Genomic DNA, 22,981 nt, shown 5'->3' with positions numbered 1-22,981 from the left:
ATGGGCATTGAAAATTAGCCTTGGCTAAAATGCTGCAGTATGTGCCATCATTAATGGAGCATACTCGTCCCTATCAAATGAAAATAAAATAAAATAATGCAAAAGACACATTAAAGATTAAATTAGCGCCACAAGGTTGTTGGTTGAGTCAAGTATTGCATGAAGATGGAAAATAAAAAGTAAAATACCCACCAGGCGCCCTGGTCAGGAATAGAAGTAAAGATTTAGGTTTTAATTATGCTGAGTACAATACATGCAATGAAACTGTTACAGCTTGATGTATAATCAAGTGTTCATTAGCTGCTTGCTAATAGTAGCTAAAAGTATATTAGCTATGTTGTCACTGCTTATTCATTCACTGATTAAGGCAGTGTGTGACTAAAACTACTGTCTTTATTTTATTAGTTTCACCATGAACTAGTTGTTTAGATGAAAACATTTAATAATAATTATAAAAATCAGTGCCTTGATCTATTTACTAATGTCTAATGTACAATAACAATAGCAGGGCACAAATGGGATGGGGGTGGGGGGGTGAGAAGGCTGTTTGCCCAGGGCGTTAAACAAGCTAGGACCGCCACTGACCCTGACCTGGATGACAGAAAATCTCCACCGATATTACAAAAGCTATAATCAATATGCTGCTAATTTATCTATCAATATCAATAAATCTATTGCAGATGCCACCGATATGAAGAAACATGAACAAGTAATTTATATTTTATTTGTAAATTACATTTATTACAGTATGAAAAATCTGCTCTGCAGTCATTTGACACAATTCAAGGACCATAATTATACTGGCCAAAACCTTAATGTAAAATTATTTAGTTTTAATCACCAGAATCACAATACAACAAAAAGGATTTTTAGAACTGACCTTTTTTCATTCCAGCTGTGGTGGAACTGAAATATTCTCTCACATTCTGAGGTAAGCATACTTTTTAGACAATGAGGACTTTTGTTTACATAACAGCTGACTCAAAAAGCAACAACTACATTTTTATACTAATAATACAAGAAGCCATCAGATATAACATGTTTGCAGTGTAAAACAGGTTATTTGGCATCAGTCATTCTAGTAGTTTATTCCCTTTATTGCACAAAACCCACACTGTCTCAGTCTGCAAGTCTTACCAGCAATCATTGAGAAGACATTTGTCATTTGTATGAACCAATAAGGAGCTTTTTAAAAACAAACAAAAAAACTAAACAAAACAATGGAACAATGGTATATATTTATTTTTCCATACCTTGTTAAGGATCATTGCGTTGCATTTTACGTCAACAATCTGCAAGGTGTGACCAAGCACGTGCTCTCCAGCAAGCACCAGTGCTGATCTCCTAAATCTTCCCAGTTTAACACATTTATGAATTATGTTCCTGGATGCTGTTTTTTTTTGTGAAACCAGATATAAATGTTTAGGTCTGATGTGCCTCATAGCCTAATGAGAGCTCAGTGAAGCCAGCTAATCTTAAATTCAGTGCATATATTTTGCTTCCTGTGCATCCAGAGTTCCTGCTGATGGTGATGGTTTCAGGAGGGAGTCCTTCAGTAACAGGCTGCTGCTGGTTTAATGGTTGCGGAGGTCACTTATATGTCAGATAGCTGAGTTGCATTTTGCTTTTTAGTTTAAACCCACTGTTTATTTTAAATAACTTTCCACAAACTAGAACTTGCAATGATTTGAATTATTGCACATATTTAAAATGGGCGTAAATAAACTGATAACATTTACAGTGGTCCTATGATGGACTGGCAATGTGCAGATGATTGCTGGGATATGATCCAACTACCTGTGACCCTGAATTGGACTAAATGGTTAAGAAAATCAAATTAATTACATTTTACAGGATAACATTTCCTGGTAAAACAACCATGAGCATTGTGCGGTTTTGGTCCAAATATTGTAGGAAAGATTCAAAGCGCCCAGGAATGTCGTGGTTTAAACGAATAAAACAGCAGCTTCAGGTTTCAAGACTTGGAGCGTGATCGCTGGCGGTTCTATCGCGGTGTTGTTTGGCAATAAAATCCGCTTCCTTTTCAGCCTCCAGGCGTCTGTAGCTGGTGTGGAAGAAAATGACGAAGCAACAGGTGAAGAAAGCGCACAGCCCTGCCATCACCATCATGGGCACTAAGAACAAGAACAGCGCGGAGTTACACACGTGATAAGATGATCAGCAGGAAAATGTGTTGTTGTTTTTGGTTGGATTTTTCCTGCTTCCACTTGTTCCACCAGAGGTCCCCACTCTCTCTTGTCACCCTCAGCTACCGTGGATTCCTGGTTACTTTTAGTCAGTCATTTAACCCTGTTTCTTCTTCACTTCTTTGCTGTGTTCAGCATTTTTTACTTCGTCTGAGCTGTTTAATATGCATAAACTGGATTTTAAAAAAAGTTCAGCAGGTGTGTGTGCAGACAGCCTACACCAGGCCCCTTCAAATGGCGGCCCGCAGGCCACATGCCGCCATGAACCAACTACTATGTGGCCCAGCTTATATAAAAGAATAAAGATATTAATCAAGAACCTTCAGTCATTCCTACGCTGATTAAGTAGCCTACAATCCTACAGTCGTGCAGACATTGAATGCAACACTTGATTGCCTAGCAACATGAACCCCAGCGCGTGTTGTTATGTTTTGAAGTTGTAAGAGTAGCGCTAGCTAGCATGTTGCTCTATCCCAAAACGAAAAATTAGCAAAGAAAACAGCAGATTTAACCTCTGAACTGATAAGTATTTGTATTGTATTTTGCCGTCACATTCGAGCGCCAAACCGATGTGTTTAACATGCAATGAGTGTGTGGTGGTGTTTAAAGATTATAATGTGAAGAGGCACCACATCGAGAAGTTTACTTTGATATGATCTTTTAATGTTAAAAGTTAGGAGGTTCTGACTGGAATTTTCATTATTTTATTTTGTGCATTTGCCCTTGTCATGTGGGACTGAATTTAAAATAGAAAAATGAATAAATTACTTACTTTTTAAAATTTAAATGTATCTTTTTATTTATTTATTCATTTTGACTGATTTATTTTATCTTACTTTATGTACTGGCTCTGATCACTTTTTTTATTTGAAAATCTGTCCCACCTGAATATCTAATTGAGTAGCCCCAGCCTACACGTTTTGATGTGAAGGCGAATGAAGAAGATGACTGAAGCTTTGCATCAAATGTCAGGGGGTGATGGGTAAATGTGAAGTATCTACATGTTCACAGGTTCTGGTTCTGGTCTCTGTCCAGAAGTTTATGATTCAGCTGCTGGTGAAACTAAGATTAGTGCTTTTTAATCTTTTATCTTTAATCTCAATATAAAGATTTTATTTCAGCATCGACTCAAACCCTAGCAGGGGGAATTCTCTGTTTCTTTGGGCCAATGCAACAACAAGTGGTGATTTTGTCAGAACCTTTACCCTCAGATCTACTTATTTACAGACTAGGGAAGTTATCAACCAGTCAGTTTATTGTATTATGCATTGATTTTATGTAGATGGATTTATTACTAATATTACCTATCATATAAATGATTAAATGACACTCAGATGAATTAAACAAATAAAGTGAGAATCTAATCTCAGATGGTGGTCTGACATCATGTGACCCACCTCTCCAGCCCAGGACAGTGTCCCCGCAGGTGGACCGAGATGAGTACGCCAGCGGTTTGGTTAAAGCCTGAAGGAGGATGATGTAGAGGACCGACTGAATCTGCCTGGAAGACAGAAACATTCGTGATCAAACAACAAACTGCACCTGAACACATCACAAAAAGAAACTAGTCTGTATTTATTTCAAATATCAAACAGAGGAGAAAAAGTGAAACGTACCATAAACACCACAAACGGGAAGAAATGTGACCTGAAGAGCAACAAGTTCTGCTACTTTTTTGCTCCTTTTCCCATCATCTAATGTGTAACTGATGGTAGTGAACACTGTCCCACAAAGTTCATATAAAAAACAGTGAAGTGAGATGAATTTCCTACTTGACTATTAATATAATGTTTCCTCTACTACTACTTCTACATTCATTTTCTGAACCGCTTAATCCAATTCAGGGTTGAGGGGAAGCTGGAGCCTATCCCACCCTGGACAGCTCGCCAGTCCATCGCAGGGCCACACAGAGACGAACAACCACTCACACTCACTCCTATGGGCAAGTAACCAATTAACCTAACATTCATGTCTTTGGATGGTGGGAGGAAGCCGGAGTACCCAGACAGAACCCACGCAGACATGGGGAGAACATGCAAACTCCACACAGAAAGGCCACTGACCAAACACCTCCCCAGCCAAGGATCGAAACAGTGACCTTCTTGCTGTGAGGCCACAGTGCTAACCACTGTACCACCATGCTGCCTACTTGCTTATAGTTAGAACAATTTAGTTCATGGATCCTCAGTCCAGGTCCTCAAGAGAGGTGTCCCGTAGGTTTTCCAGATGCTTTTGCTGGAACACACCTGACTCAGACTCAGACAAGCTCTGGTGTGTTCTATCAGGGACACTTGGAAAGCCTGCAGGACACCGGCCCTCAAGGACCAGGATTGAGAATTCCTGATACGGTGCCTCTAAAACTCAGCAATTTCTACCCAACTGCCCAACCTCACCAAACCAAAGCACAAGGCATGAAACCCATAATAAATAGCATTCTGTATGCAGTCCGACGGCCTCAATAAATCTTCCAAGGTTTTTAATTTGTGGCATTTTAAAGATGGATTTGAAAGACCGTAAGATCTGTAAGAACAGATTTGATTAAATTTTTGAGCTCAACAAAGTTAGTTTTTGTGATGCAGAGAAAAGGTGTGAAGCTGGAACAATAACTAATGCAGTCTGCATGACGTTCTGGGTCTGTATGTGGACCTGCATCCTGACATCTTCTCTGTGATCAGACGATGGAAGTTACTGATATCTCTGGGTCGATCCTACAGCACACACACTGAAACTTCAAAAACACACAGTACCCTGGTAAAAAGCACCTCGGTGACCTGCTAGTGTGGAACTTGAACTCAGTTTCTGCAATAAAATCTGCTGCATGAGACGTGACATTTTTAAAATGACTTGATCCGGTCACTCAGTGTGTCAATCATACCCTGATATGAAGATGAGCCCGGCAGACGTGGCCTCTCCGACAGGATATGAACACTCCACGCAGAGCTCCATGACCACCGGGAAGATGGAGAAACCGAATAGACCGAAGAGGGAGCTGACGGTGGCAATAGCGACTTTCTGCTGTGGCATCTGGGACACCTGAGAAGCAATGAACAGGTAAAAGAAAATATAAAAGCAGGTGAACTGAACTCTTAAATGTAAAATAGATTTGTCAGGAAAAGCTTTCTATTTTGTTTTTTTGTTTTTTTTTATCTTGATTTCCAAAAAAAAATAAAAGACATCAAACACAAAAAAAAACCAGACTCCTCACTGACCGACTTTTTTCCACAACACAATAAATTCATCTTCTCTGCTTCACTGATGCTCCCGCTGTCAGGTCTTTCTGAACACACTTTCATGCATTTGGTGTTTTTTTTTAAATTTTTTTTTTTTTTTTTTATTAACGTGGCCTGTTTCTGACTGAAAGTTGCTCTTTCACCTCTCCGCTTCCCTTTTTTCTCTACTTTCTCTGAAGGAAAACCACCAGCCTTGTGATAATAACTTTCTTTAAACTTTGACACCTGAAGGACTGCTGGCGCAGGAGCTGATGCGAGTGTTTCTGAAACTGCTGATCTCTTGAATTTTCTCAGGAGTTTTATTCAGAAATAGGGAAAACAATGTAAAAAAGAAAGAAAAAAAACACTGTGAAGGGAAACAGCTGTATAGATCTTGCTATTGGGAGAGCTGGGAGGGTGTATCTGGTCTGGTTGGAGCTGCTTCATATCAGCCTGACTTTCCAGACGAGTTTACATCCTTGATTCTTTGCGCCTATCATTAGCTCCATTATCTATCTGCTGTGTTGTTGTTGCAGCCAACACTTGTTTTTATGACTTCTGTCATCGGCGCATGATCAAATTCAGTAATTCAGTTGAAAGCGTGATGTGATTCAAGATAAAGCAGCTGCTCCTCTCTCTCCTTTAGGAGCATTTAGGACTGGATTTGATGGGGGTATGAGCCGTTTACATTATAAACAGTTGAAAAATCTGCAAAAAAGATGTGATTTAATCTTATTTCTTCCAGATCAACGGCTGTTTTAAGAAAAAAAAAAAGCTTCTGCAGTATTAGTGGGCTTATCCCGACAAAGTGTTGGGTGAGTGGACTTTTTGATCAGACGCTGTTCCAGCTCGGCCGTCCTTCCCACAGCTGTTTCTAAAGCTCTCACCACTGAGAAGGCGATGCAGGCCAGAGCGGTGATGCTCATGTTGATCTTCACCGCTTCTGTGAAGTTCTTTGTCTTGTCGACGTAGACGCCCAGAGCGCCGGCGCCGACGACGCCGAACACGATGAAGAGAGCGCCACACAAGCCGGCGAAGTCCTGCGGAGGTCAGATTTGCTTGGTGTGAAAATTTCTTCCTACATCAGGCAGAATAATTAATCACAATGCAACTGCTTTAACTCCCAAATGTCTGAATTTATTAAGCTGCATAAAAAGAAAAAAAGACAAGAGAAAAAAAAAAAAAACACAGGAAAGAAAAAGGTAAGAAAAAATAACCAGAATAAAATAAAAGATAAACTATTAAAAGACAATGTATAAATAAGGATAAATTAATTTTACAATAATAAAGACATAATTAAGAGTGAAAGGGAGAAAATAAGTGAACAAGATAAATCAATTATATATAAAGAAATGAAATAAACAAAAGGCCAGAAGTGGCTTGAGGCGAGTTGACAATAAAGGGGTAGAACTCATCGTGTTGTCTCCCTCTACCCTGCTGTGTACTCACGTTGGCATACCCCTGCACACACAGGATCTGCTCCAGCAGCGTGGTGAAGCAGGTGAAGACAGCGACGCCCGAGCCGAAGCACAGCAGCAGCACGAGGTAGGCTTTGTTCCTCAGTAGCTACAGAGGAGGCAGAGCACAGAGAAGTAAAGTCAGAGAGGTTGCTTTGTTTCGTTTAAGGCTGAGTAGTCCGGTCCACGGTCTCTGCTCCACCTGCAACATTAAACTCTGTCAAGGCGAATTTAGGAGGAAATGTCACAATTTCAATCAGATTTTATTCATTTTAAAAGGTTCGCGCTACAGTCAGACAGCTGACCGGTGCAGGTGCACAAACCACAGACATGAAGAGTGAAACTGTTTTGTTTTTTTTTTTGTTTTTTTTTACAGGCTCAAGCTTTTAATGTTTTAAGTCATACTTTTAACCTTTTAATACTTAATAATTGGGGGTGGGGAATCGAATCGAAAAAAATAAAAAATCTGGATTTTTTGTTTCACAATTTTAAAATCAATATTTATGATAAAAAAAAAAATCCATTTAAAAAAACTCATTAAAATAACCCATTTTACATTTTTTAAAATAATTTTTATTGTTTTTATTGATCTTTTTACTTGTCTTCTTGAGCATTACAGCAGCAGATTGATGGTCTGACTACTGTGTTGCTTTTTTCTAATTGAAATTAATAAAAATGACGACCAAAAAAAGTTTTGTACATGTCGCAGTTTAAATCAAATTGGCCCAAATAATTTGTCAGTTCTTTCTAGCTTATAGAAGAATGAAGTTACTTGGGAAATTTGCACCTTTGGTTACTTAAGTGTAATTATTATGAATATCAGTTTTAATTGAAAATCCAATTTGAATCGAATTGTCACATAATAATAATAATAATAATAATAATAATAATAATAATAACAATAATAACAACAATTTTTTTTTTGTTATATGCACCTTTCCAGACACTCAAGGCCACTGTACAAATAAAAACGTGATGTAAAATACAATAAAGAAGATAAATAACATATTTAAATAACAATAAGGCAAATAAAAAAATTAATGGACCCACTGCATCCCTTTATGGTAAAACTCCACCTGATACTCTGTTGTACACTGTCTGATACTAAATATCTATCTATCTATCTATCTATCTATCTATCTATCTATCTATCTATCTATCTATCTATCTATCTATCTATCTATCTATCTATCTATTCCTTCTCATGGTGTGAACTCCGACATTGTGCGCCTTTTATTTCTTTAGGTTTTGCCTCCAAGCTGCCAAACCTTTGTGTAATTGTTTAAAGTGGTCATTCTTTTTGTGTAAACTGTGTTTCCAATCACTTTAAATCAATAGTTAATCAGATAAAATGTGGGGATATGATGTCCCAGCCTCTGTTTTTTCCAGTGCCATCACATGATGTAAAATCATCTTCTATTTGTTTCTAGCTTGTATTATTTACTGCTTTGTGATGTTTTACCAGCTTGATCCCATGTATAAACGGTTCTGATCCAGAGGACTGGGCGCTGGCTGACGGCGCTGTGGGGGGCTCACTGCTCCGTATCCCCACTGTTGCTAGGAAACAGATGATGCACGTTGGGACTGCATAGGCAAGCATCTGGAGGAGGAGAAATTAGAAAAACAGATTGATAAATGGACATTAGCCCATCATACAGTTGCAAACAGGAAGGTATTTTTAGTTTCTTTGCAGTCACAGCACGATGACTTTGGAAAATAGGATGACAGACACCCAGCTATCCGTTATCAAGGCATATACTTTAATAACCAACCCTCTGTTTCCACAGTTGACTCATATTTGCTAAAATTTCTGCAAGTCAAAATTCTCCAAAACATAGTTTGTATAGAATTAAAAGTTTAATAAAGTTATATATAAAACAAAGAGGTGGTGCAGAAGTCAATGCACCAGTCATGTGACTGAATTGTGGTTTCTGTGCTGTGGAAGAAAGTAACATTTAACACGCAGGAAATAAATTCATCGCCAAAGAGAAACTTGTCAACAACTTACACATTTTCCATGTGCTAAAATGATAAAATTATGACAAATAAGAAGGTTTTAATTGATATAAAAACATGCTGGATGTTATTATTTGTTCAAGTTAATAAAAGAAAAACTTGACAAAGTCTCAAAAAAGTATTCCTAATTCCTAATCCTTATTCTTCCTAATTTTTCTGTAGTTTTGGTCATTTAAATGATTGACACCAGGTTGAACTGATGAGAAAATGTTTTGAAACACCCAAACAAATGAAATGAAAACTCATGAGAGACCTGAACATGTCTGCTCTTTGTCCGTGAGGTTAAAAGGTCTTACTACGAGAGTTTTAATCACCAGCTCTATGGTCACGTGTATTATTTTAAACACAACTCACCAATGTAGGGATTTGGTTAGATGTTTTTCCGATCATGGGAGAGATGATGTTGGCGAGGAGGACACCCAGGGGATTCGCTGAAGAAGGGAAGCAGAAGTGGGATTCAGCATTATTCTGCTTTTTGTTCCAAGTTTAGAATCGGCACGCTTAGTGTGCAAGTTTCTGTTCCCCGTTTTACCATCTGAACAACATCAAGGTCAGTAAACATTAAAACCATACAAAGTAAATATGTTTTGCAGATAAAACATGTTTTTTTAAATTTGAACACTCGACTCGTTGAATAAATATTGCAGAAAACTTTTGCCTTCTTAAGTTTTTGTTAGTCTCTTACACATGGATGCGATCATGTTTGCCTTTGCACGCTGATGGTCGGGGAACCACAGAGCCGCCAGCTTGGTGGGGGTGAAAATGATGAGTGGCTGAGCGAGAGCGCCGAAGGTCTGACCCAGCATCACTACTGGGTATTGGATTCTATAAGCATTAGCCACCATTGTGCCACAGAGCCGCAGCAGCGCTCCAATCATGTTCAGCCAGGAACCCAGGATCAGCTGTGAAGTCAGGACGGCAGAGAGGTGAAAGGTCAGAAGGAGGCTTTTCTGAAGCTGTTCTCAGAGAGCGTCTATAGATCAGGAGGCATCGTTGCTGATGTGCAGTCGGATGGAAATTCAACAGATGAAACTAAAAGCAAGAAAAAAAAACCTCCAGGGGTTGTTTTGGACTGGAGGTATCGGCATCATCATTGTCATATTAAACCAAATGTGAATGAGATTTGGGTAAATTATTCCTGCTACTGGTTTCGCTTCCACCTCGTTTACCAGATGCAGCCTAACATCTTCTCCTGAACGGCTTCTTCCTTCCACAGATAAGACACGAAACGCTTGTCCCGTAGCGCAGCGGTTCTCAACCTCTTAGCAACACAGTACCCTTGTAAAAGATTTTCCAGCCAAGTACCTCCATCACTACAAAGTACTTTTAGTTAAGAAACAAACATGAAAAACAGTGCTTCCTCATTTCTGTTTGTTTTATTAAACTTTAACCGTGAAAAACAATGGCAAACGTTTTGCACATCTCTACTACACTTCAACCAGGACGCCATCATTTGTTCACTCATACTTCAGAAGTCAGACACGATGCTCACGATAACATAAAAATAAAAGCAAAAGAAAGCGGAAGGATGGACGGCCGCGCTGCACAGCAACAAAAATCTGCCCTCCCGCCTCAGTTTTCAGAGTACTGCTTGTACCGTGAACCGTAAACCGAGGGTGTCCAGCATCCACGTGGTCCCCAAACTCAATGGTATGGCCACCACCATGTAGACCAGAGACAACCAGTTGATCTCCTGTAGATTGACCTTCAGGTACTGGGCAGACTGGTCCGCTACTGGTGCAAAAGTAAGCCAAGTCTGGAAAAAAAGACACACATGAAGACTTATTTTCTTATTTTGTGATAATAATTTCTTAATAATTAAACATACTTCAGATCTGAGAAACATGAAGATAATCGGGCTGTGACGATATGCTTTTGTCCCGATTTGATTCCAATTCTTCGGGTCGCAATTCGATTTAAATTGCAATTCTCACAATTCTTTGATATTGCTGATTTTTGTAGATTAAAAACAAAATAAATGTACAAAATATATACCGCCTAAGAAGACAAGTAAAAAGATTAAAAAAAACAAAAAAACAATAAAAATGACAAAAATTTTCTCAAGGATTATTTTTATTTATTTGAAAAAAGTATATATTTTTTCACAAAAAAATTATATAAAATCGATTTTTTTTTTAAACAAAAAAATCGATTTTAAAATTGTGAAGCAAAGAAATCCTGATTTTCAATTTGATTTTTACCATCCCTAGAGAATAATATTTATAACTTGAGAATTGGATCTGCCTCTTAAGTATCGATATCAAATAGAACTTGATAGCGATTATTAAGATATTAAACATATGTTTCACAAACCAGACTTAAAATATTCGTCTACTGTTTCCAAATTCAGGGTTTTAAAGGTGCTTTTTCTTGTCGATGCTCAATGCATCACAAACTGAACGATAACAGTGATTTCCCTCTTAGCATTTGAAATATGAATATTCTTTCCATCTTGCCGCAACACAAATTAATTCAGCAAAATTACAAAATTTTGAAGAAAAACACACTAAAATATCACACATGCTTCTAATAGAAAATGTCAATGTTGTTCATATCTGACTGTTCATTATTTAATCATTTCATTTCATTTCAGGGCACTATTAAAATCCTCGATTTGGCACCCAACCACACGGATCAGGTCTTTAGGGCTCTTTGTGAAGCTGCAGGAGGCAGAAGTTTCTCCTCCAGTCAGAAATTTCCGTCTTCTCAAAAGAAACTAAGAAGGAAGTAAAACTAAAGTTTTTTTGAGCCGACCAACTCAGCAACTTCAGACTGTTTTCTGCACACTACATAGTCCACGAGGTGAACAAACTTTTTTCTTGTTCTTGATGCCTCTAGAACAGGGGTGTCCAAAGTCGGTCCTCGAGGGCCGCTGTCCTGCAGGTTTCCCATGTATTCCTGTTCCAACACATCTAGCTTCCACTAAATGGAACAAACAGCCAATGACGTGCACAACTGATTAAGCTCTACTACTAATTAATTTGAATCAGGTGTGTCTGAGCAGGGATACATAGAAAACCTGCAGGATTCTGGCCCTCGAGGACCGGAGCTGGACACCTCTGCTCTAGAAGAAAATTACGTCTTTGTTCTCGTGGTTGAAGACAGTTTTCGACACTGGCAGAACTTTCTTCTTGTTGGGCTTCGGTAAGTATTGTGTGATTGGTTGGACGTTTGGGGTGGGCGTGGTTAACATGAAAAAGCATGAAGCGGACAGTTGCTGCCGCTTCTGCATTTTTGCAGAAGCAGGTTAAAGGGATTTTTAAAATGAAATAGCTGATTATGTTGGTGAAAAAAGGAAAAGTGTTACAACATGTGGCATTTAAACATACCAACCCAGCTGTGTGAATAACCTGCACTCCCGCGGACAAAGTTTCTTGTTAAACATGAAATAACCGGCTTCATTGCACATAAAAAGCACAGACATCACCGCCTGCAGTGATCCCCGCCCCGTTGCAGACCAAGCTTCTCATGGAGCACAAACTGACCGGACGAAAACTACATTTTTTCTTGTTCTTTCAGTTCAATTCAACTTTGTTTATATAGCGTCAAATCATGGCAATGCCATCTCAAGACGCTTTACAGACAGGAAAAAAAACATAATGAAAGACTATTCATAATAGCCGATATATGGAAACCAACAGATTGAGCTGGAGGCTCCAACTCAATCTCCCATCCTGAGTAAGCACACTGGCGACAGTGGGAAGGAAAAAAACTCCTTTTTAACAGGTTCTTGTGGCCTCAAGAGCAGGAACAAAGTCCTCGCTTCTGGTGGAAGATGTAACAAGCTGTTGTCAGCTTAGTTGTACACAAATAACCAAAAAAGCACTTTCAATAATCAAACCACTAGAATAAGGTGAGTTTTAAAAAACATTTACCAATTTTTGATACACTTGTAGTTGAAAAATCTCAACATTTCTTCAGATTTTTGTTTGGTAATGATAAAATACTTTCCTATCAACCTCTAGCCTGGCACGCCAGACTGGAGTGCTCTATATATCAATACAGAGCGACTCAGTCTGGTGTCCCTCCCCTTCACGGAGATTTGCATCGATCTCAAACAAACCGGCCACTCTGATTGGTGGTTCTGAAGAGACTCTGGCCTTTTGCCTTGGAGTTTGATTCTTTTTGCCATAAATGCTGTTTAAAATGACACCATGTAGGCTCAGGTTTTTACAGCAGAAACAACACAGGTCGTTTATGTCTTCTGTACTGCACGCCGTGTTTATTTTCTTCTGTTGAGTTAAATCTACTGAACTGACGTTATAGGCTGCCACTTTACTGACGTCACGTTTGCCATTTTTCTGATTGGTTTACCCCGTGCTTGTTTGTTCCGCCCTAGAAATCCGTTGATGCGAGTGAGTCTCCAGACTCCACACTGGTACAGCGAGAGAGTCTGGCTTGCCAGGCTAATCAAGCTCAGTGTGTAATGCCAGCTTTCTCAACAAACATGGCAACCAAGTGAACATAGCACCTATTAAATATGTTTGCATCGTTGCCAGCAGCGTGTAGGCTTTGATGAAATTAATCTAACAAATATATCTGTGTGGAAATGGAGAAGAAAGAACAGCAGCAGAGGCAGAAAGATAACCCTCAAGCATCGACCCAGAGTTTAGGGAGAAACCTAGTCTCTGAGCCTACAAAAGGTAGGCAAATACATCAGATACCTGCAAGAAGAAACTTCTGATTAAAGAGGCACACTTGTTTCTGCTTCCAAGCGTCTGGAGTGCAGTTAGAAGCACAAAGAGTCTGATCTGAACTGTAAAAAAAAGCTGCTACTACTCCGTTCTCTGGAAAAAGGAAGTTAATTTATGCAGCTGAGCTCATGCAAGCTCATGAGCTGATTTAGACAAAACAATGCCAGTGTTGTCTCCTGCAGAGAGGAATGCTGCTGAGGCGTTTCGCTTTTCCACTTTTGTCACATGAGGGAAGCAGGAATCACCTTGCAGATTCCATTATCACACTGCTGTCTCATTACAATCCCAGCTTGTCTCTGGTGTCAGAACTGACTGAAACTGCAGTGTTTGTTGCAGATGTGAGGCAGCTGGAATCATTCATGTGGTCAAATTAGAGCAATCTGAATTTTCTGGACTTGACATCTGTAACATGTTTACTAAGACTTGTCTCTTTTCAAGAAAACACGAACAACATGAACGGTCCTAAGTAAATGTTTCAGATTTATAAATTACGTGTTGTTTTTTTTTTTTAATGCCGCCACCATAATATAAAGCCAATACATTCATTCATTTATTTTCTTAACCACTAAGTCTAGTTAAGGGTGGTGGGGAAGCTGGTGCCTATCCCAAGGAGAGGCGGTGTCATGATGTGTGTTTAGGTTTGGAATTTTTTTGTCTTAGTTTCGGTCTTATTTTGTTGTTTTTCCTGTTTAGTTCCCTCGTGTTTTGTTACCTGTTCAGCCTTGTTCTTCACTAGTTTCACCTGTTCTTGTTAGTTCATTCACGTCATCTGAGTCTCGTTTTCTCGTCTCGTCTTCGTGCCGCTTATCCGGGGTCGGGTCGCGGGGGCAGCAGCCTAAGCAGGGAAGCCCAGACTTCCCTCTCCCCAGCCACATTTGCCAACTCTGCGGGGGGGATCCCGAGGCGTTCCCAGGCCAGCCGAGAGATATAATCCCTCCAGTGTGTCCTGGGTCTTCCCCGGGGTCTCCTCCCAGAGGGACGTGCCTGGAACACCTCACCAGGGAGGCGTCCAGGAGGCATCCTGACCAGATGCCCGAGCCACCTCAACTGGTTCCTCTCGATGCGGAGGAGCAGCGGCTCTACTCTGAGCCCCTCCCGGATGACTGAGCTCCTCACCCTATCTCTAAGGGTGAGCCCGGCCACCCTGCGGAGGAAACTCATTTCAGCCGCCTGTATACGAGATCTCGTTCTTTCGGTCACGACCCACAGCTCATGACCATAGGTGAGGGTAGGAACGTAGATTGACTGGTAAACCGAGAGCTTTGCCTTCTGGCTCAGCTCCTTCTTCACCATGACAGACCGGCGCAGAGCCCGCATTACTGCAGACGCCGCACCGATCCATCTGTCGATCTCATGCTCCATCCTTCCCTCACTCGTGAACAAGACCCCGAGATATTTAAACTCCTCCACTTGAGGCAGGACCTGACTCCCGACCCGGAGAGGGCAATCCACCCTATTCCGGCTGAGGACCATGGTCTCAGATTTGGAGGTGCTGATTCCCATCCCAGCCTCTTCACACTCGGCAGCGAATCGCTCAAGTGAGAGCTGGAGATCACGACCAGATGAAGCCAAAAGGACCACATCATCCGCAAAAAGCAGGGACCCAATCCTGAGGCCACCGAGCCGGATCCCCTCAACACCTCGGCTGCGCCTAGAAATTCTGTCCATATAAGTGAGTCTCGTTTTGTTCAGTGTATTCATACCCTTAGTTTTCTGTTCTCCTGTGTGGGTTCATTGTGTTTAGTTACTCCCCCTGTGTCCCAAGTCTCCTGTGGCTAAGAATAAAAACCTGCTTGACTCTGCACCCCTGGCCTCTATTCTGCATTTGGGTCCACACCGCCCGCACTCCCCTCTACAGCCGGGGTACAACCTGGACAGGTCACCACTCCATCACAGGGCCAGCACACAGAGACAAACAGCCATTCACGCAGACACTCCTAGTGACAATTTAGAAAAGCCAATCAACCTAACTACCTTTGGATAGCGGGAGGAAGCTGGAGTAGAAAAGCTAGACAGAAACCCTGGTGAACTGTTCGAACCTCCCCCCAGCCGAGGCTCGAACCAGCGGTCTTCTTGCTGTGAGGGTAATAAAGCCAATAATTGTTCAATAATACACATGTACCTTATAAAGATATAGATGAGCAGTCTGGTCCTTTTAAATAGCTGGTACCAGACAAATCCCATGCACAGAATGTGACAAATAAATATGTCATTTAATGTCCTTGTTAATGTTAAATATGGTAAATGGACTTGTACTTCTATAGTGCTTTTCTAGTCATACAGACCACTCAAAGCGCTTTGCACTACTTGTCACATTCACCCATTCACACACACACTCATCCAACACACATGGATAGGCACATCAGGGGCAGTTTGGGGTTCAGTGTCTTGCCCTAGGACACTTCGGCACCGCGCGGGCATCGAGAATTGTTTAGCTAAACGCCCCTAAACCGTTTCCCATTCATTCTCTATGGTAGTCCTAAACCACTACGGATGCAATACATTTTTGGCCACTACGAAGGTGTGGCGCTATTTCTCTTTTTCTCTTTTTCTTTCTCTTAGTCTGTAGAGAGGATCGTGGAGGGCATCTTGGTGAGGCAGCAGCAGCAGCAGCAGCTGGAACAAAAGAAAAGGCAAACAAAGACCTGTCTTGCCTGTGGACAGCCCAAGTCTCGCTATGAGACAGATGGATCCTCCGTCCACTTTTTTTACCAGCAAGGACCGGTCCGTTATTTCTACTGTTCCCAGAAGGTCCATCAGCTGTTTTCTGCTGAGGGTCTTTCAGACCCCAAGATGCCCTTTGAGAAGTTTGTCCAGACAGACTTTTTCCAGAGGGAGCTGGATGCTACTAAGCAACGGGCAGAGGAGAGATCAGAGAAGAGGAAGAGGCCTGAGACAAGCCAGCGGCCTGGCCGACTTTGCAGGTTCTGCCACAGTGAGCTGAAGCAAGGACCAAACAGCCCACACATCCACACAGGCTTTCCTGGTGTTGCAGGGAAATATATATACTGCCCCGCCAAAGTGCACGCCTTGTATCGTGGCCAGGGCATGGAGACTGAAATGACTTGGAAAGACTTCCAGAAGTCTCCATTTTATGACCTTGAGAAAAAGAGATGGTCAGAGGAAAGGAAATAATCTAATTGTATATATTTTATTCTCATTGAAATGTTTTCTGCTCATGTAAAACGTTTTATGTGGTATGATACACTTATTTTATCATAAACAAATTCTCATATTTTACAAACATGTTTAGATATATAGAGTTGTCTGTACATACGCTTTCTTGTAAAACCATTTGCTTCGTTCATTATTCAATAATAGTCATTGTAAATATCTGTAAATGTTTTTTTTACTGTAAAGTCATGTTTATACACATTTATTTTATTATTTCAAATATATGTTGATATTTATATATTCATTTTTGTAACCTCTTTACAACTTTTCTCACTCATTCATTATCACTTGCTCTTACACACACACATGCACACACACACACAAACTCTGCCCCTTACACACACTGTTATTCACTGCAAAGTACTTATAATTAATATTTTGGAGCCATATGTTTTCCCTAATTATTTGTGTGATGTTTACATTACTTTGTTCATACTCAGTTAGCACAAAGTCCTCCATGTTAGGTTGACGTCAAGTGCGGGGGATTCATATGCGGACTCGGCTTGGAGTTTCAAACAATGCTTTATTTGCTTCCTTCTGATTTCGGTTTCTTTCCCAGGTGGATGCGGAAGATAGGTTAGTCGGCAGGCAGACAAGCGGGGAGGTAAACCTGGCGGACAGAGAGGCGGGCAGGCAGGCAAGCGGTAGGGCAGCAATCGGGCATGCAGGCAGGATCTCTGACGGGGAAAAAACACACAACTTTTCTCACTCATTCATTATCACTTGCTCTTACACACACACATGCACACACACACACAAACTGCCCCTTACACACACTGTTATTCACTGTAAAGTACTTATAATTAATATTTTGGAGCCATATGTTTTCCCTAATTATTTGTGTGATGTTTACATTACTTTGTTCATACTCAGTTCGCACAAAGTCCTCCACACAGGAAACTGCTGATGTGCACAGAATTTCACTGATAAATAAAAACAACTTTGTGAAAGTACTTTGTGGTAGGAAAGTTTTTTTCAATCCAGTTATATGTCCACCGACATTAAGTGGTAATACAATATAGAGTTTCATACAATAATAACTAAAATTATATCAGATCATTTATTTCAAACATGTCATAAATATTCAAACCAATAATTCCACCACAGACGTACATGAAAAAAACCCCCAAAGTTAACAATTACATTTTAAATTTTTATATACAAAAGGAAGTGGTAGAAAGTACAAATTTATTTTGTCCTAACTCTTCTTAGAAATATTAATCATGTAACTTCTTCTCAATACAGTAATAATAGTAATGATGATAGCACAAATAATATTAAAAATAATAGTGCCTACTTCTACAAGCAAGGAAACTGTATATACATATACATACATATAATTTTTCATGTGTGTACATATATGAACAGTACCACTCATACCACCATTATCAATCTGATGTTCATACTGAACCCTTAAAATGACCTCCACTCTTAAATGTCCGATTTGACATGCTTCAAAAGGGATTTGAACTCGTGACCTTGAGGTTACTGGTGTTGCTGGCGTTGCTAGTGCTTTGAGGATATTAATTATTCATGAGCAAGACAACCTCGCCTGCCTATTGGCTCGTTCATTCGTGCCAACTATACGCGGCTGGCCCCCGCGGGGAAGCCTGGAATTGATCCCCCAACTTAACAGTTGAAGGACAACTGCTCTTCTTCCTGAGCTACAGCCGCCCGGCAACACATTGCAACACTAAATATGTCATTTATTTAGTGTTGCAATGTGCTGGCCTGCAGGATCTATATGTAAATGTTCCAGTGCCTGGAGACGAACGACTGCCATCCGTCTGCTCTGCACATACCATCGTGTTCTTTGTCTGTGGATACAGAACTTTTGGTTTGGTTTTTTTTACTTGAATATTGCATTTTGCTCGTGTCACAGGAAGCTTTAAGTTGCGCCTTTTGTTTAAACAGAACAGAGATGCATTAATGAATTGTTCTTTAGGCAGTTTGTAAGTAAAGTTATGTACTTAAATGTCTCTGAAAAGTTGCATCGCCACCCCTTTTCCCCCCAGACCCCACAGGGGTCTTTACACTCAGTCTACCTTCCAAGTATTTACCCCTGATAAACCACTGTAAAGTTAAGATGCTTGACGTGTGAATGACCTACACCACTGCTGGTTACACCGATACCGATACCAGTATCAGCTTAATACCAAGTGTGTGTACTCTTATAAAAATGTACTGATACCACAACTGATACCCGATTCCACACTAGTCAAGCCAACGCAGATGTGTTTGATGACGTGCTTCAGACATGTTTTAAAAGAAATAAATGGCTTGAATGTTAAAATGTGACATTTTTTGTTACACTAAAAGCAAGATCTTTGTTTCAAAACCACACATTTATAGTTATATTTAGGTAACATGTGCCAAATCAATATATAACGTGTTAGATCTGTAATGTTATAATATTTGTATTGGTGAGGTAACTTCAGAAAGAATGGGCAGTTTATTACAGCCTCATGAAATCTTACACTGTTATAGCAGCAATAATAAACATAGCCACAATAATGTTCACATAAACACATTTGGTATCGGCAAATATTGGTATCTGAAGATATTCACATTTTTTATATCCGTATCAGATCGGAAATCCTAAAACGTGGGTCGGTGCATCCCTAGTTAAAATCTCGGGGTCATAATGCAGACTAATGAGACACAGTGTGGCAACAATGTGGATTTCATATGCAGGGGTGACCAAGTCCGGTCCTCGAGATCTACCATCCTGCAACTTTTACACGCATCTCTTCTCCAACACACCTGAATCAAAAAGCAGAATTCCTCTTCTGCATGTCATCCAGCTCTGCAGAGGCTTGTCATCGAGCCTTTCGTTTGATTCAGGTGTGTCGGATTAAAGTCGCCGCTAAAAGTTGCAGGATGGCAGATCTCGAGGACTGATTTTGGGCACTCCTGTGCTGATTTCACAAAGTTTCCAACAATATGATTTTAATTTGATTCGAGTTAAGAGCCGGCTATCGACATGAGACAATTTCACCTGCTGATTTGTTAAGTCGTCTGTAGGCAGACGGCTGTAGAGACCACCTGACCAGGTGTCTGCCGACGTCCCCACAACAGGAAAAAAGGGCACACTCATAAAAAAGCATCTTATCTGTTACAAATAGGAATTTTAAACCAAAAGTTTTTGCTCTTTTGTTCATATATTAGAAATACGTTTAGTTTTCACTAATCAAGCTTTGAATAATCGTTGAATTTTGCAATTAACTCGTTAACAAAACCAAACCAAACCATGCTTATGGAACCAAATAAACATAGTAAAACCCTTTTATTTATGTGTTAGTTTTTCTACGATTTTATAAGATAAAAAGTTTTTACTAAATTTAGTGAAGCAGCTAAATATTTTCAGAGGAATGTATATTTTTCTTGCCTTGATATGTAACAATTCTTTTTATTTTTTCACCCTAATTTTTTTCTAAGATAAAGAATGAAAATGACTGATGACAACAAACATGATTTATCCCAAATACTTCCTATTTTAATTGTTACAAGTCTCTAAACATGACCTTATTTTAACTTTAGGTTTTTTGACAATTTTAACCATTTTGTCATTTCCTGATATGAAAATAAACTAATTATTTAAATAGAACAAACAAATTTGTAATTAATCTGTCTGTAGTCTTGCTCTAAAGTCCTAAATGAAGGGTAAATCTTGTTCATAAAAATTTAAATTTTCACTTGAAGCTGCTTTATAACAGTTTATAACAGGAGGGTTCAGCCACATCCCTCCCCTACGGGCTTATTAATGTCACACTGACGGATGTCTAACTGGCTCATCAGCTGCTATTTGCCACCTCATGAATGGCTCCACCAGCTGAGCTCCTTTTGTTAGGGAGAACACCAGTTCCCGGTGAACAATAGTTCCCAAAGAGAGGACGAGTCCCGCGGGAGTTGGAGGTACACGTGGGAGGAGGTCAGCTTGCATGACTGAGGGCTGCACACTTGCCTCCAGGCACACTCAGCTTTACAAAACACCATCCCCAAGGAGTGATCCCAAGTCACGCTAACATTCGGTGAACCATATGTCATCTACCTGCAAAGTTCGCTGCAGAAAACTGTTGATGCAAAGAAAAACGAGCTGTCAGTAACAGGAAACGTCTTCATTTGTAGCTAGGATGTCCCTTTGAAAACAACATGATGATAAGATGCACGAATCATCAAACAGAAAGATGGGTCAGGAGTTAATGATGAACATCTGAAGCGGCATGATCTACCCAAAACAGACACACAAGTTCCTGCCCATATTTACAAGAATATGATTAGAAAAAGTGAAGAGTTAACCTTTCTATGGAAGTCCTTTCTTATCAGGTGAAACATAAATCCAAATCCTCGCCTTAAACAACAGACTGTGTGCTGAATGAACATGTGGGACAAGATGTTAGTTGTGTTTCCTTTTTATAGTCAGGATAACTGCATGTTATCAGCTGTCATAAACAAAGTGGTGGTACCCGACTTCCAGGAAGGAGACAACAAGGACAGATGTCTTGGCCAGATATGAAAATCCAGTGGAAAGATGTTCGTTGAGTCGGTGTTATTCTCTCTAGAAGTTAAAGCTCCTCATGGTTCATTAAAGCTGTGTTTTTCAAGCTTTTTTTGAGCCAAGGTACGGTACTTTTTTTTGGAGCCAAGGTATAATGATGGTGCACCACAAACCAAACATGTAAGAAAATAAACCTCAGTAACCCATATGAACAACAGGAAGCCATTTTTGGCAAAATGTCCAGAATAAAAAGTCAAATTAACACAAAAGTTTCATATTTCTACTCAAGTCAGTGCAAAACCTGTTTGGATGAATACAGAACTGTTTTTTTTAGACAGATCAGGTGAAACTGGATCATTTTTCATGGCACATCTGACAATATCTTACAACACGCTCATGTGCCGCACCACAGTGATTAAAAAACACTGGATTATGCCACAAATCTGAATTTATTTAACAAAGGATGATGTGATAAAAGTTGCAATCAGAGTTCCCAATAAATTATTAGGTGATAAACTGTTTATAGGTTTCCAGATCTTCAACTATTTAAACTAAATGTGTGACAAGCTGTTGGTGTTTTTTTTTTTTTTTTGTCTTATATCATGCTAATCAACATATTTATTTAGTTACGTTTTACAAACTAATACATATAACTCAGCTTTTATGCTGTAATAATAATGGCATTTCATTTAGGAATTTTCCTTTTCAATGGTTGTACAACTTTTTGCGTGGTTAAGTAATAAATGTACCATTTTGATGACAATCTAAATGGTACATTTAGATTGTACTATGTAATATCTACATTAAGATTTAATTTGCCTTTTTCTTTTAATACTTCCATGCCACATCTGTAAGTAATAATAAACCGTCACAGTATCTTTTGATTTCATGACTATTGATTAAAAGAAAAAGCACTTACAGATGGTTGAAAATGTGCAGATAAGAGACGAAACAAAACCAGATTTGCTGAACTTCCAGACTTACCGTCGCGTTGGAGCAGTTTAACAAACACAGCACCAGCAGCACAAACCATCTTCTCTTGTAAACTTTATACAACAGTGTCTTCAGCTGTGGGTTTCCTGCAGAAACAGCAGCATAAACAGTCTGAATCTCGGGGGGTGATTCCTGACTTGTCTCCATGATAAGTCCGCAGGTTGCTGAGAAAGTCACGTCAGCTACTGTACGGAAAACCGGAACATTGTACTAAGTTGCTGTTCGCGACCAGGGAAAGTCTTCGAAGAATGCACTGTGTCCGTCATAACAGACATTAAATCCATTCGGTTATCCTCTGATGAGCTTTAGTTTCATTTTTATGTCATAAACTGACACCGGGAAGCCAACTAGTACCAAATCTGAAAACAACGCCTCAACAATCAGGGTACTGTCGTTGTACTGTACAAAGATCCTCTACTGGTAAGATGCGCCACACCAGAGCCTAACTTACTTGTTCGCCTTTTTAAAAAAAAAAAAAAAAAAAAAAAAAAGCAGTTTCCCTTGTCAGACTCAAACTTTAGAGTTTGAGTCTGACAATGTACACTTTGTATCTTTTTTTAACAAATAAATAAATAAATAAACTTAAACTGTAACCTGCTGGCTTTGCACTGTAGGTTACAATCGATGCTTCGAGCCTTGGCTGGAGAGAGATTCAAAGTTTGCATGTTTTTCCATTGTTATGCATGAGTTCTCTCTGACTACTTCAGCTTCCTTCCACTGTCCCAAGACGTGC

The 22,981-nt window shown here is 39.8% G+C and overlaps 1 protein-coding gene across 1 annotated transcript; it reads right to left on the bottom strand.

Annotated features, from left to right (window-relative positions):
• Positions 1-800: 800 nt before the first annotated feature.
• On the bottom strand, positions 801-22,460 carry slc49a3 (solute carrier family 49 member 3). The gene is made up of 10 exons (XM_079249858.1): positions 22,240-22,460; positions 10,487-10,645; positions 9,575-9,791; positions 9,244-9,320; positions 8,336-8,473; positions 6,866-6,982; positions 6,304-6,456; positions 5,083-5,240; positions 3,605-3,708; positions 801-2,135 (listed from the first exon to the last, which is right to left on the bottom strand). The coding sequence occupies exons 1-10, from the start codon at positions 22,393-22,395 to the stop codon at positions 1,969-1,971; spliced, it is 1,446 nt and encodes a 481-aa protein (XP_079105984.1). The 5' UTR covers positions 22,396-22,460; the 3' UTR covers positions 801-1,968.
• Positions 22,461-22,981: the final 521 nt, after the last annotated feature.

The sequence above is a fragment of the Telmatherina bonti genome (assembly GCF_933228915.1).
Source record: "Telmatherina bonti genome assembly, chromosome: 12".
NCBI classification, from domain to species: Eukaryota; Metazoa; Chordata; class Actinopteri; order Atheriniformes; family Telmatherinidae; genus Telmatherina; species Telmatherina bonti.
This window is presented reverse-complemented; position numbering and strand designations above follow the sequence as displayed.